Genomic DNA, 14,611 nt, shown 5'->3' on the forward strand with positions numbered 1-14,611 from the left:
TTGGCTCGGGGAAGCGCCGCCGCCACCGCCACCAAACAAACCGGAGCGCGGCCCCGGGAACGGGAGCGCGGGGTCCTGCCGCCACCGCGCCTCCCATGAGCCGGGCACGGCCGGCCAGGTGGGTCCCGCGCCCCGCAGTGCTCCGCCGCGGGGGCACGGGTAGCTGCGCTCTCCCGGACGGCGCGGACCCGCCGCCCCCCCCGAGCCGGGGGCAGCGCCCCGTCCGCGCCCGGCGCGAGCAGCAGCGCCCGCTCCCCCCTCCCCTCCCTCCCTGCATGCTTCCCCCGAGCCCGGCGGGGCACAGCGCCCAGGGGCCGGGGAGGGCGGGCGGGGAGTGCCCGGGAGGCGCCCTGGTGGGAGACCGACCCTCCCTCCCTCCGTCCGTCCGTCCTTCCGTCCAGCCCCGCGCTCGGAGCCGCGGTGGCGCCCGGGCTTTTGTTCCCGGTGCCACCCCCTCCGCCCCCCGCCGTGCCGAGCCCCCGGCTCCTCTTTTCCCCTCTGTTCCCTCCGGTGCAGCGGGAGGCGCTCCCGCCCCGCCGCCCCCGGTCCGCGATGCGCTGGGGCCGGGAGGCGCTCCCGCGGTCGGTCGGTCGGTCGGTCGGTCCGTGTTTTCTGGGGGGAAGGGGCTGGCGTTGGTGCGCGGAAAGCGCGGATCTTCACGGTGTTTTTGCCACGCTGCCGTATAATGGGCTGTGCAAAACGCGTGCCCCGGGGGGAAGGGGAGCGTGCGGGAGAGTTCCCGCAGTAGGTGCTTGTGCATAACGAGAGGGAGGAGGCTGAGCGGAGATCCCGGGAGCGGCGGCGCCCGGCGGGGAAGAGCCTCGAGGAGGAGGAGGCGGGGAACTCGGTCAAAAGGCTTGAGCGACGATCTGAGCGAGAGGGTGTAGGAAGTCCGTACCCTCGGGAAACCACCGGATTCCTGCGGGCCATTGCGAAGGATGGAGCGAGCGTGTCCTGGAGTCGGGAGCAGGCTGAGAGGAGCCCGCGTTCATCGGCTTGGGAAATCGATACATTACGGACTTGGGCTCACAGCGTTTCTGTTCCTTTTCCAGCGAGGCTGAGCTGTGTGGGAGCACGGACGCGAGGGAAGGATGCCTGTGGTGTGGCCGACCCTGCTGGACCTCAGCAGGGATGAGTGCAAGAGGATCCTGCGCAAACTGGGTACAGTAAGATGCGATTTGTGGCTCTGTGTGTTTGCCCTTCTGACATTTGCCTGCCTGCCGCTTCCATGGAATAATATGTCTACAGTAGTGTCCTGCATCTTCCACGTGTCATTGGTTTGACAGCCCTGGCTCAGAATGTTAAAGTGAGGTTTGGTAGATACTCTCAACCCCAGCAAAGTGAATGGAGGGGAGTGGTTGTGGTGTGGTCCAATCTCTCGTGGATGTCCTGGTTGCAGTGTTGCGCTGCTGGGGGTTTTTTTGCCACTGTTATCATGCAACAATATGCTCTGTGAGAGGAGAGTCTTTGGGGTTCTTTTTTGTTTTGTTTTCCCCCCCCCTTCCCCCAGTTCTGCGTTTAGACACCTTTTTGTACCCCAGAAATATATCGTGGAACCCTGGCTTAACTGGCACTGTAGGACTGAGTTCAAGTGTTAAAGTTACTACTGTGAAGACTTAAAACAGGGGGGGAAGGACATGGTGCTGGTTTGTGACCTGCAGTGACACACATCAGGGCAGGGGGAGAACCGTGTCCTGGCTCAGCTGCCACAGCCACAGGAGCTCTTTGCATTGTTTCAAATGCAGCTCAGTGTCTGAGCCCCCTGCCCAAAGCATGGGTACTGGGAGATAGTTTTGTGCTCTGCCCTCGTGGGTCTGTATGAGGAGAGATGCTTTTGTATTTTGTAAAGTTATAAAAACATTTGCTCTTTCCTCAAGCATCCTCTTTTGGCTGGCACAGGAGAGAGAATCCTTTGTTAGACCTTTGATCTGATCCAGAACAGTTGGTTTTGAGTTCTTGGGGCTGAGTTTATTTAGTTAAGGGGGCTTCTTGCCAGTTAAATGATGCATAATACTAGAAGGGAAGAAAAAAAGCCTTAGATTTCTTTTGAGACTTCACTCTGAGGACCATGATGTTGGAGATGATGTCAGGAAGAAAGCTGAGCTCCCTCTGACTTCCTTTGACCATCAAGTGACAGCTTTCCCTGTTCTCATTTTGCTTGAATGCTCAGAGATGATGTGCTGTATTTCCTAGCTGTGCCAAGGTTCCCACACTTTGTTAAGCCATCCACTTCATGTTTTGAGAGTTGAGAGTTTATTTTCCCTCCTTTTGCCCTTTTAATTTCATTCCTTGGGAATGCGGGATGTGTATTCTGTTGAAAGGGTGGCACAGCTGTCGCACCCAACCCTGCAATAAGATGGGCATCTCTTAAGGTGGCAGCCCTGAGTCTCAAGCAAGGCTTCAGAAGTACAAAAACGAGGAGCAAGTGCGGGATGCCAAAGGCTTTGGGCTGAATCTGCACTCCTGAGTTTTGTGACCGGAGCTGTGCTGGCCGGGAGCGCGGAAAAACCCTCCCCCCGAGCTGCCGGGTGTGCTGGCACAGCCCTGCCCTGCAGCTGAGCCAAGCAGGGCTGCAGCTACACCTCCCTCACTGACATAACCTGGGCCGACAGGAAGGGGAAAAAAAATGAAAAAAAGAATCCCTTTTTTTTTTTGTTCTGCTGGCACGAGCCGTGTCCCCACGAGGGGGCCCTGCCGGCGGGGCAGGGCTGAGGCAGAGCAGAGCAGCTCTCCCTGCAGACAGGCTGCAGGGCCCTGACCCTCACATCCAGCAACATCCATCTGCATCCCAGAGCCCTGCTTTCCCAGCTCTCAGCACCACATCCCACTGGGCTGATGGTTCAGCAGCAGCGGGGTTACTCCAGCAGGAGTCAAGTAGGTGAGGCTGGGACACATCCCGAGGTGTGTGGTACCTACTGCTGCTCCTGGGTGTCACTGAGCTGGGTGATGGTGGCACCTCCCACTGGAAATAATGGTATTTCTTTGGGAAACCTGTTTTGGCTGGGCTTTGATGTGTTCTGTGTTGGAAAGAGAACGCCCCAGTTAGTGATTGCTGCACAGACACAAGCTGGTTACAACTCTCTGTAATCTTCACTACCTTCCAAAAGACCAGAATGTGTATTTTTAAAGCTCTAGTGTAGAGGATCTCTATTTATAATGCAGAAGGGAAAAAAAAAGTCTATCCTTGCTAAATAATTATATGGTTGTGGCTGAGAATTACTTTAAGTTGTTAACAGAGGAAAATCATTAGTATCTTAAATATTGTAACACGCTTGTCTAAATAAATGTTGATATTAGTAATAACCATTGCATTAATTAGCAAATGTTTTATAACTGAAGCTGTAAATGCTTCTGTAGGTCACTCAACATCCCTGTGCAGGCTGCATAGTTAACCAGAGTGACTCTGCTTTGTGTTCTGGCTGCTTAAGCAGGACAGGAGAGCAGGACTTCTTTTCAGCACAATTCCCTGATTTGATTTGTAAATTAGCTCTTTGGAATCCTGAACTGGAAGCCTTTCAGAACAGCATCAGTCTTTTCTTTTGCAGCAAACTTCAGAGGTGTGAGGTTTTGGCCTGCACCTTTTATTCCTGGTTTTGGTTAGCTGGGATCTGTTGTGGGGTTGGTTTGGACTGGCTGCTGAAACGGGCGTGTCGAATGAGAGGCACGTTTGTAAGGATCCAAAAGAATCTGTATTTCTGGTTTAAAGCAGGAGTTTTGATGAGCATTTCCTTGAACTTTGTGAAGCTGAGAATAGCAAGTTATTCTTTGGCCAATTAGCAGACTCCATTATTTGCATTAGGTGTATCTTCACCCTGCTCAGTAGGACAAAATTCAGAAGTTTCAGTACCTTTTGCTGTTGTATTTTTTAGAACACCAATGGCATGACATCGCAGTCACCTAGAATTACACATTTCCTGTGAATCAGTTGCATTTTTGTGAGTTAGTCTTCGTGGTGGCTCTAAGTTTCGGAAGAGCTGGATTGTTTCTTTTGAGAGCAGGCTTAATTCAGTGTATTGCATTCTTTTCAGGTGCAAGCAGTTGCACATATCAAGTAAATGGGCATAAAAGATTTATGATGATCGTATTTAACAAACTGGAGCTGATGTTCTCCATGCTAATTAAGGATAGGCATTACCAAAAATCAAGTTGCTCTTTTGATAGTGTATTTCTTTTCCAGGCCAAGCTTTGCTATGGAATTTGTAATAATGATACGTGTTAAAAGATTTCCTACTCCTAGAGAATTCTGAGCTACTCTCCAGACTGGGGGACGGTTTCTTCAAGCTTTTTGCCTGAACTGTCAGCTCAGAGAGAGCTTGACATATTCACTTGGGTTTATAAACCAGATAATCCTCTGTGATGAGACAGTTGTTTCACAGAAATGCTTCGTGCTGCAGAGTAATTGACTGAGAGAGTCGTAGCTCATCAATCTCTTTTGAAAAGCGCTAAATAATTGGAAGACATGTTCCTCTTAATGATTTTGAAAATTAATAGAATGCTGTCAGTAATGAGGAAAACAGTGTGTGTTTTTTTTCCCCTGTGCTGTGAGCATTAAACAGAACCACCCTTTGCTCTCTCCCCTCAGAGCTGGAGGCCTATGCAGGTGTCATCAGTGCCTTACGAGCGCAGGGAGACCTCACGAAGGAGAAGAAGGATCTTCTGGGAGAACTCTCCAAAGTGCTTAGGTAACCCTGACCTCTTTAAACCAAGAGCCACGGCCTGTTTTCTTTTCTTTGGTGCTTTGTGGCAGTGTTGGAGGACTGCAGCCAGCTCATGAGTGTGTGCTGGCTTGGGGTTCTGTCAAGGTGGGACTCCAAGGTCTTGGAGCGCAGGGTGCCTCAAGAACAAAAGCTGCATGTTCTGGGTGAATTTTTCTGCTGTATCCTTTAAATTTATTGCTCCCGTTAGGAGGTTGGATTCTGGCTGTTTTGCAGGGGTACCCTGTAAACAGTAATGTTCTTTTTGTTCCTCAGTAATGTTTTGGAACAATTATACAGTTCACCCTTTCTCCCCGTGACCGCGAAAGTTAAGTGACAACCTCTTAAACATAAACGCCCGTTCCCTTTCCTCTCTGAGGCAGATTAATCATAAGTTTAATTTCAGCTGGAGTTTTTAGATAAATGTTTGTGTCTCTCCCCCTGACTGAAATAAATGGCTGGTTTTCCACAGCATTTCCACGGAGCGACACCGCGCCGAGGTTCGGCGGGCGGTGAATGATGAACGGCTGACCACCATCGCACACAAGTGAGTCACGGGGCCTTGGTGCCCTCACTGCCACAAGTACCCCCTGGAAAAACCCATTAGGCCTCAGCTGAATGATGGAACTCTGAAGATCGATGGTGGTTTTAAGAACAGTAGTTAAAACAGTGTGTGGGTGAGAGAATTACTGTGTCAGGTCTACCTCAAGGACTGGAAGCGGTTCTTTAGTACACTTAGATTTTGGATCTGAGGCTATCCCATGCACTGTACAAGTACAATATAAGGCACAGTCTGGTGGCATGAAAAGCTTTCTGTAAGACAGACCAGAAGAAACAGAGAATGGAGAAAACAGAGAAGTTCCTAAGCAGGATGAACATGTTTGCCTTATTACTCACTTCTTGGTTTGCCTTTAGTTTTATTTTAATCCGTTTGGAAAGGTTGTGTGAAGAGGGACTTAACTACGTAGGAAAGACAAAGGGAGGGGAAGGAGGTGGAAGAGATGAGTGCAAAGCAGTGCATCAGCACAGAGGGGAGAAATGGTCAGAGTAGAAAGGACTGCAGCAAGCAGTTGGTGACATCAGTGTCCCCCATCCTGTGACAGTGCAGCTGCTGGGCTGGCACCAGCAGGGCTGGTTCCTCCTTGGTGTGCTGGCACTGCCTCTGAGAGGTGCAGGGGAGCAAGAGAACAAGTAGTTATGTCCCTTTGAGAGTTACTTAACAATCTTTAAGAAAGGGGAAAAAATAGTGAAAAATAAGCGTGTAGTTGTCAAATCAGGATTCTTTTCTTGAATCAGGTTTTCTTTTTAAGTTAGTAGTTCTGGTCTTAGAATTTTACAGATCATGCATAGTTTGCCCTGAGGTGTTGTACTTCAGTGAGGTGTTATAATCCAGACAAAGTGCAGTTGTGAAGTGCTGCTTCTCTTTATCTTTCCTGTGGTAATTCCTTGTGAGTGATGGTTGGTAATACAGTATTTGATTTCTATCATTCTTCAACTCATTAGGAAGGCTGACTTTGCCAACTTTACTATATGGAATGTTTGTACTCTCTATTTTTTGGTTTTAAAATGTACTTTTACCTCGGCTCATGAAGCTCCTTTTGTACTGTATGAATATGTATGAAGAAGGCTGAAGCATATCGAGATTTAACAACAGAGCAGATCCTGTGTGTTTTACAAACTAATTTGTAGTAGTTTTTGCTGCAACTTGCTTGCAATATTTCATGTGAGAAGTTGTTCTTTAGAATATATTAATATATTAAATGGGTTGATTTGCTTAAGAACACTTCAGCATTGGAAAACAGTTTACCATTTTGGTTTTGCTGATTTGACAAATGACTCGTGTAAAATAGTCATAAACAGAAACACTTCTCCACTTAGGTAAGAACAGCATTTTTATCAAACATTCTAGTTTGTGTGTAAGTACTAAGGTAAGAGCAAGTGATAGCAGGAGACAGGTTTCTGCTTAGGAAGATGCTCAGGGTGTACTTTAATTATTTCATGTTCTGTCACCTTGTTTGGGACTACTTTAATAAGTCTTGAACTCTCCTGTTCAGCCAAAACAAGACTAGCATTAGAAGCTGAGGGCTTTTCCCTGTAACATAGTCCATTTCAGGAGTCTTTTATGAAATCTGTTGGGTTTGTAGGTATTGTTGTTATCCAGAAGTAGAGGGTACCAACTCTACCTGAATAGTAGCAAACCTAATAAGGGAGTTTGAGTGTGATGCCCACACAGTTCTGAGCCCTGTAAAACAAAACAGTAAGAGAAGAATCACCTCTTCAGTTTAATGTGGGAGGTTTTCTGTGTCAGCTGAGAGAGGTGAGGGCCCTCATGAAAGGAAGAAAGTTGAATGTTAGTGCTGGAGTATGTCCTGAACTGCCTTTTAGGCTTTCACCCTTGGGGAGGGGGGGGGGAAAAGGTACTTAAATAAGAATCCTGAGCATTCAGAAACTGGTCAGAGACTTACAGGATGTGCCTTTCTGTTCAGCATGTCTGGACCCAACAGCTCCTCGGAGTGGTCCATCGAGGGCCGTCGCCTGGTGCCGCTGATGCCGCGGCTGGTGCCGCAGACGGCCTTCACCGTCACCGCCAACGCCGTGGCCAACGCCGCCGTGCAGCACAACTCCTCCCTCCCCCTGCCTTCAGACACCGGCAGCAAGGAAGGTGAGGGACACAGGGGACCCTGCTGTGACCCGGGGGAGCGTAGGAATAACCTCACGGCAGAAATCGGTGTTAGAAATCAAAGGTGGTGTTTCGAGGCCAGGCTGGACGGGGCGTGGAGCAACCTGGCCTAGTGGAAGGTGTCCCTGCCCGTGGCAGGGGGTGGGACTGGATGAGCCTTAAAGTTCCTTCCAGCCCAAACCCTTCTGATTCTATGGTTCTGTGAAAAAAAAAAAAAAGAATCCCGAATCTTTCTGATTCTATGGTTCTATGAAAAAGAAAAAAGAATCCCAAATCTTTCTGATTCTTTCTTATTAAACGTTATTCACAGAAAATATAAAAAACCCCTTTTTTTTTAAAAGATACCTTTCCAGTATTCTGCAGCATAAATCTGGCAGCTTTGTGTTGGTGAGCACGCTGGCAACTGAGACAAAAAATCCCGGTTTGTCAGGAAATGAGGGGAGCATTCACCGATTAACTCCTTCAGCTCTGTAAGCTTTAAAAACTTGTACCAGTGGCTTAAGATTTGGTAAAGTTCTGTAAGCGATCAAAGACACTTCAGAACGCTTTGTTTTAAGAATGTAAGCAGATTTTGGTGGAAGTCAAGAAAATGTTGGTTTGGTTTTTTGTTTGGTTTTGGTTTTTTTTTTCTCAGGTCAGACATACTAAGGTAACACGTTAAAAGGTTGCTCTCTGCTTTCCCTGTGCCTTTGAAATAATGGTAGTACACATTCCAGCTGGCTTGGCTGAACAGGCCTGAATTGTGCTTTATGCAACTGGAACATGTGTAACACTTCTTGGAAACAGGCTGTTTCATCCTGCTTTTGTGAGATACTGGATCATTGTTTTATTACATATAAGCAATGGTTTAAAAAAGCTGATTAGCAAAATCAATCTTCCTTACCAAAGGAATATTTTGGTTGTTTCAGCTGGTGTACTGCTGGGGAGAGGCAACAGCACTTTTCTATCAGTTACAGGTCTAGATATTGTCATTTCCAGAAAAGCAAAAACATCAAAGCATTGAATTAATGCTAAAATAAAAAAGAACAAATTATGTAGTAAAACATCAGGTTAATACCAAAAAACCTCACGTTGGCAGCACAGATTTCTGGGGGTGGGAGGAGGAGGGAGGTTAGATTTCTATGTTGTCTTTGAAGGCCATGAGCTCCGTGGCCATGCTTAGCTCAAGCTGGGGAGCATTCCACAGTGCCAGGATTGCAGAGGCAGGAATGGGGATAATGACCCAGTGAGTCTCTGGCTTCCTTTCCAGTTTTTAACACAGTGATAGAATAATGGGATTCTGCACTGCAGTTATATGGAAGGTGTCTTTTCTCCTCTTCAGTGGTGGTTTGCTATTCCTACACAAGTACCACTTCAACCCCAACCTCCACCCCAGTTCCAAGTGGCAGTGTAGCAACAGTGAAGTCCCCCAGGCCCGCCAGCCCAGCCTCCAGTGTAGTCGTCTTGCCAAGTGGAAGTGCTGTGTACGTCAAAAGTAAGTGATCCCAGCACCTGCTGCACCAGAGGGAAGGAAAGGGACGGTCTGGGGGCTGCAGCACAGGCTGAGTTAAACACTCAGACCCTGGGCGAGTCACTGAAGGCCTCTGGGCCTTCGTTTAGGTCAAAGAATGAATTTATTGCTTCCCTTTTCCCGAGAAATTGCGTTCAGGATGAATCCGCTGGCAGCAAAATGCTGCAGGGAGCAGTAATGCTGCAAGGACAACAGGAGGGGAAAAGATTTTGAAAATAAAATATAGAAATTGCTGTGTATCAGTGGATTTCTAATCCATCTTGTTGAGAACTTGTCTTTAAGGTGGCTCTGCTGGTTGCTTCTGCAGAGGACTTCTCTCTTCTTTCTCCTTAAATAATGCATAGTATTCACTTACTTGAGTTAGAAGAGGTCCCTCCTTTCCACTTTCACAGTTGACACAGCTTTTTTTTTTTTTTAGGATGCAGTTTGGCAGGCATTTATGTGCTTACATATTGACTATGTCTGGCCATTTTGTGATTGATTTGGAAGTCAGTCTTAGTGAGACTTGCCTTCCTGGGCAGCTGTGAAGGCTTCATATGAATTCCAACCAGATTCCCATCTTCATATATTTAAATTTGGAAATAGAAACAGTCCTTTTTTGTGTCGTGTGTGTCCCCTTCTTTGTTTGGCTAATAAATCAGCTAGTTCTAAAAGCAGAGTGCAGCCTCATGTGTATGCCCTCATCGTAGGTAGTTTTATTTTACTAATAATTAAAATGTTTCCTTCAGTCCTTCTGCCAAAATGACAAAGAAAGGTTAACAGCGAAGGTTATAAGTGGTATCTTTATGCTTGCTGTGGTTATCTTTAATATTTTTTTAAATTATTTTAGTCTTTCTGCTCTATGTGTGCATTTGTATAAGCTGCTAGCCAGTCAGAAATGTCACACTGTACATAAATATAATGTTACCTGCACACCACCATCCTTAGTGGCTGTGTCAGCCCAGGGAACCCATTGCATTAAGGTTCTTCTGATTTATGCACTAATCACTTGGCTTCAGTTTAAAGATTCAGGGGAGAATGTTCTTAACATCTTAAAAATTTAATGTAGACCTCTATTGAATTATTACATGGTGATGAGTATCAAACCAGTCTAGACACATGATAGAGGGTTGATCATTTTTATTCTGCCTGTCCCTAGATTTCATTTTTCCCCCACTTTGTGAGCTTTGTTTTGTTGTTTTGTTTTTAAGAAATCACGTGTCTGTCAGAAGTATGTTGCATCAGTCCCATTAGTTTTCACAAAGCTGCTCAGGAGCAAATTTGGGAGGTGTGAGTTGTAGTCCTGCCTTTGGCACTGGTGTGTGGGGTGCCCTCTCCCCAGCCAGAGCCTCACTGAGCCATTAACCCCTCCCTGCCTCTGCTTCCTCACCTGTCAGGGCTGACTTACAGTGGACCTGGGTTACCTTTGAGCTGAATGCCTGTGCTTGACCTTGTACAAATGCAATTTCTAACGTGTCATGAAAGGAAAAACGTTCTTGCTGAACCCCAGCAGTGAAAACAGGGGATGAAATGAGCTGTGCTTAACATCAAATAATGCTCTGCTAATTTAATCTTACTTTCTTACTTCTTGGTTGGTTGGTTGTTTTGGGGTTTTTTTGTGGTTGAAGACCACAAATAAATAGTTCTCTCTTCTGTATTTCTTGATGCCCCAGCAAAATAACAGCTGTGTCCTAACATTCCAGCTGCTTGTGGACTTTGGATTCAAATGGATTTTGAGATTCTGAAAGTCCTGCACATGTTCAATGTGATTAGTGCACTCACAGTTGTAAGTTTGCACAGTGCACCCACAGTAGTACTTAAAAGCCTGTCCATGATAAACCCTGAAGTCATGTAACCAAACCTCTCCTGTGTGGAGGGAGATCACCACGAGGCTGGTGCAGTAAACTGTGATTAGAGTTTTCTTGTGCTGCTGCAGCCACAACTGTGGGCTGGAGTTCAAAGCCAGCTTCAGATGAAGCCTTTGCTTCTCTCCCCTGGGTCAGGGTCCCTCTGTGGGGGGACCAAGCTGCTGTCCTTGGGGAGGGACCTGCAGAGGAGCTGGGGCTCCTGCTGGCACAGAACCCCATTTCTCAGAAGTTACTTGCTGTGCTACTGGGCACTTCCTTGGCCATGTTAATTCCTGCATCTTCACTTTTTGAATGCTTGAGTATTTAGTGATTTTAATTAGATATTGGCCATAATTAGACCTTGACCCTAATTAGAGGTTGACTGCCAACCCAGTTTCCTCGAGTTACCAGCAGCAAAGGCTACTTTTTGCTGTGATGGGGCTTTTTGTCTTCAAGCCCCAGGCACAGGGAACAGGATCTTCAGTTGTCTTCTGCACAAGCAGGATTGCATCTCTTCAGCTTCTCTCTGGTTGTTTGGGTTTCTTTTTTTTAAACAGAGTGACACTGGTTAACATAAATCTCAGAATCACTGCCTTCAATGCTACCCACTAGCTGTAAGAATTTGGTTATTAAATTGTGTCTTTCTGTAACCTAGACCAACTTATGAACCTCTTGCTACTTGGGAAAGTTTCATTTGGATTTAAGATCCATTAATCACGCTTTTATCCTTTGCTGAGCTGAATACTGCAGCAGATTTTTTTAATATGTGTGCAGTAGATGCTTGTGAGGCAGAAGGAACTCTTTTGAGCCTGGGCTTGGTTTGTTTTTCATGACCGTGTTTTATATCCATTTTATATCTATTGCTCAAAATGCACCAAAGAAGGGAAAAGCTGATAAAGTGAGGTTAAATCCTCGTAGTTAAACTGGAAAAAGGATCTCAAGATGCTGTATTGAGGTGAAAGGGAGAAGGGTACTGTAGGGATAAGCATGGCATGAAAGTAGGTGCAAAGGCTGAAATCAAGAAGACTGTAGGAGGATAAACTTTGCAGTTGCTGCAAACAAAACCACCTCCACCACCAATGCAGTGAGAAGTTTGAAACTGAAATGTGCATGGCATTGTGCCAACCCTAACCCCTCAGTAGTCAAACTTGTGGAGACAGAATGAAATCCCCGTGCTGGCTCTTGTGTTCTTTGAATCTGTCAACCTGAGTGAAGTAACCCAGTAACTGAGCAGCTGGGGTTTTTGGGAGGGTTTGCCTCTGGTTCCTGGCACTGTGAGTGTGGTCTGTGCCGAGGACTAAGAGCGTCCGAGGTGTGATCCAGCTTGGTTGCGACCGTGAGATGTAATTTACCCTCTGTTCCTTTTTGTCTTACTTGCAAGAGGGTGTCAGACTCCAGGAGTGTGTAGTGTTTTGGGAAGCACTGGGAGCTGCAGGCAGGGGCAGTGTAATTCAGCAGAAGTGTTTCTTTTCCAGGCGTCAGCTGCTCGGACGACGATGAGAAGCCCCGCAAAAGGCGGCGAACGAATTCCTCCAGCTCTTCCCCCGTGCTCCTGAAAGAAGTCCCGAAGGCAGTGACTCCTGTCACTAAAACTATCACGGTGCCTGTAAGTGGCAGCCCCAAAATGAGTAACATAATGCAGAGCATTGCCAACTCCCTGCCACCACACATGTCGCCTGTGAAAATAACCTTCACGAAGCCCTCGACGCAGACGACAAACACCACAACACAGAAGGTATGTGGGGGAAGCTGCCAAATGCTCCTCTGTTCTGCTTCTGTCAATGAGTAAGATGTGATGTTTGACTCTTCCTTTCTGTGAACTGTCTGGCTGGTTTTTAAGGATTGCCCTTGGGATAAGGTAATCCCTCTTTAAACCGAACCGAGAGAAAACCAAGCTCTTGTGTGACTTTAGTTCAGCTGTGTGTGAAAGGACCTGGATTGACAGCCGTGGAGACTGAAGCCCTCTTTTTATCCACAGAACAGGTACAGCACAGGCAGCGGGAGTGCAAGCTTCCCCCAGACTGCCCCAGCCATGTGCCTCAACCCTGACCTGAAGGGACCACTTCTAGGGATGAGAGGGGATTCAGTCTCCATGCTCATTCAATTCTTGGCCTCTCTGGTGAGACTGCCAGCAAGGTTGCCAGTTAGTACCCTTTGTGGTGTTGGGTTTTGTGATATGGACACTAGTCCACTGAGAACTGGATCACATAGGCCACTGAACAGCCTTCAGATGGTAACAACTATTGGTCAAAGGTAATCTTTCTTATTTCTATTTTCCTTATTTATAATTATTCTTTGCGGTAGTAGAATTCCAGGAGAGATGGCACGGGCTTACCCTTGCCAAGCTTTTTATCTAGAGGCTAGTTTTCTTGGCTCTATAAAGCATATTCTTGGAGCTGATCAAAGACTGGGGGGCTTTATTTTCCTTTCAGTACTAGTGTGCCATTTCTCATTCTGCATTAACAGTGGTCAAACTCAGTTGCATTATTTCAGCTGAGTGTGCCCAGCTTTCACCACGGTGCAGTGTGTGGGAAAGGTTTTCCCTGTTGAAGTTGTGTACTAGACTCAGATTTTTACGTGCCTAATCTATGGCATGACTATTTTCCCATGCTTTAGGAAGCATTTCAGATGTGTCTGTTTTTCTGTTCTTAAGATGTAAAAAAAAAAAAGATGAATGGCTCAGACCAAGCTCATTCCTGGCACAGTTATTAATTAAGGCAGACTTCAGGGAGGGGGGTGTCTCTGTGGAGTTAATTTGGCCTCGATGCTGACAGACTGATGGTAGGCTGGCCACTAACAAGCATTTTTTTCCAACTGTGAGAGACTTGACTGTTGAGCTCAAACCTTCACATGGCGTTTGTTCTATTAGTCTTAATTGTTTTATGACTCTCTTTGGATTAGCAGGTTCCCATGTCCCGATTTTTGGAAACTTTAAAACCAAGTAAGATTAACTGAAGTAGTGTGCAATAAAGATCCTGCTCTCTCTGGCCTTTTCCCACTCCAGGGCTCTTTGATGCTTTCATTTGATTCACTGTTCTATAAGTGTCCTTAATCAAATTTCACAGAAATCCACGAGTGAGCATAAACCATCCAGTAAACGTCCTGCACTTGAGTGCAGCAAATCCACAGCTACTACAGGGCTTAACCACCCGTCCTGCTGCTCGTTAGGCTCATCTTTTGTGCACAAACAATTGTTTTGCCTTAAATCTCTGTAGGGTTGGATTAAGTATGGGTGTTATATATCATGGTAATTAAAGACAGAGAGTATTAAATCTCCAAAAGAATGGACTGTTGGTGCTTGCTGCAGTTGTGCCTCTGCCTGTTCTGACATGGGAATTTTAGGGTTTGCTGTGCACAGTATTATCTGACTCTTACTAATCTGCAGTGACAGGAAACTCAGTGCTGGTTTCGTGAGGCAACCAGGGCAGAGTTTGTATCTGAACTTGTCACACTGCCCTCTTTTGTTGGATTTAGATGTACCAAAACATGTCACTGGATCGTTTTGGTGGGAGAAGTCCCCTTCCGTAGTTTTCAGTGGAGTGTCAGACTTGTTCCCTCATATCCAGCAGCACATTTCCAAGCTCACTGTGAGCTCTTGGATATGAATGAAAGTCCTCGTCTCTGCATGGCAGCTTTTTGAATTGCTTTGACATTTTAGTAGGGCAAAGGCAGATTTGTGGTAACAACTAATAATGTCACAGCTCTGGTTCCTGGATTGTCTGATAATAAAGTCCCCTGTCTGGGACACAGAAGGAATCCAGTTAGTGAAGTTCCTGGCAGTCAGAGCCTTTATTTTTCAGGAACCAGGTTTGGATGTCTGTCAAAATAGAGCTGACAGGACTAATTTCAGTGTATGTTGGGAATTAGTTTTTACTGTAACAATTACAGTCAACAACAAAAA

General features: G+C 46.5%; 1 protein-coding gene across 1 annotated transcript in view; it reads left to right on the forward strand.

The window, feature by feature from the left end:
- EMSY (EMSY transcriptional repressor, BRCA2 interacting) overlaps nucleotides 1–14,611 on the forward strand; it is a 37,685-nt gene continuing 23,074 nt past the window's right edge. The window contains 7 exon segments of the mRNA XM_032679025.1: nucleotides 1–118; nucleotides 1,053–1,161; nucleotides 4,583–4,682; nucleotides 5,167–5,241; nucleotides 7,181–7,356; nucleotides 8,696–8,848; nucleotides 12,186–12,445. Coding sequence (XP_032534916.1) covers nucleotides 1,092–1,161; nucleotides 4,583–4,682; nucleotides 5,167–5,241; nucleotides 7,181–7,356; nucleotides 8,696–8,848; nucleotides 12,186–12,445 — 834 coding nt within the window. The 5' untranslated portion in view covers nucleotides 1–118; nucleotides 1,053–1,091.

The sequence above is a fragment of the Chiroxiphia lanceolata genome, chromosome 2, assembly GCF_009829145.1.
Source record: "Chiroxiphia lanceolata isolate bChiLan1 chromosome 2, bChiLan1.pri, whole genome shotgun sequence".
In the NCBI taxonomy this organism is placed as follows: Eukaryota; Metazoa; Chordata; class Aves; order Passeriformes; family Pipridae; genus Chiroxiphia; species Chiroxiphia lanceolata.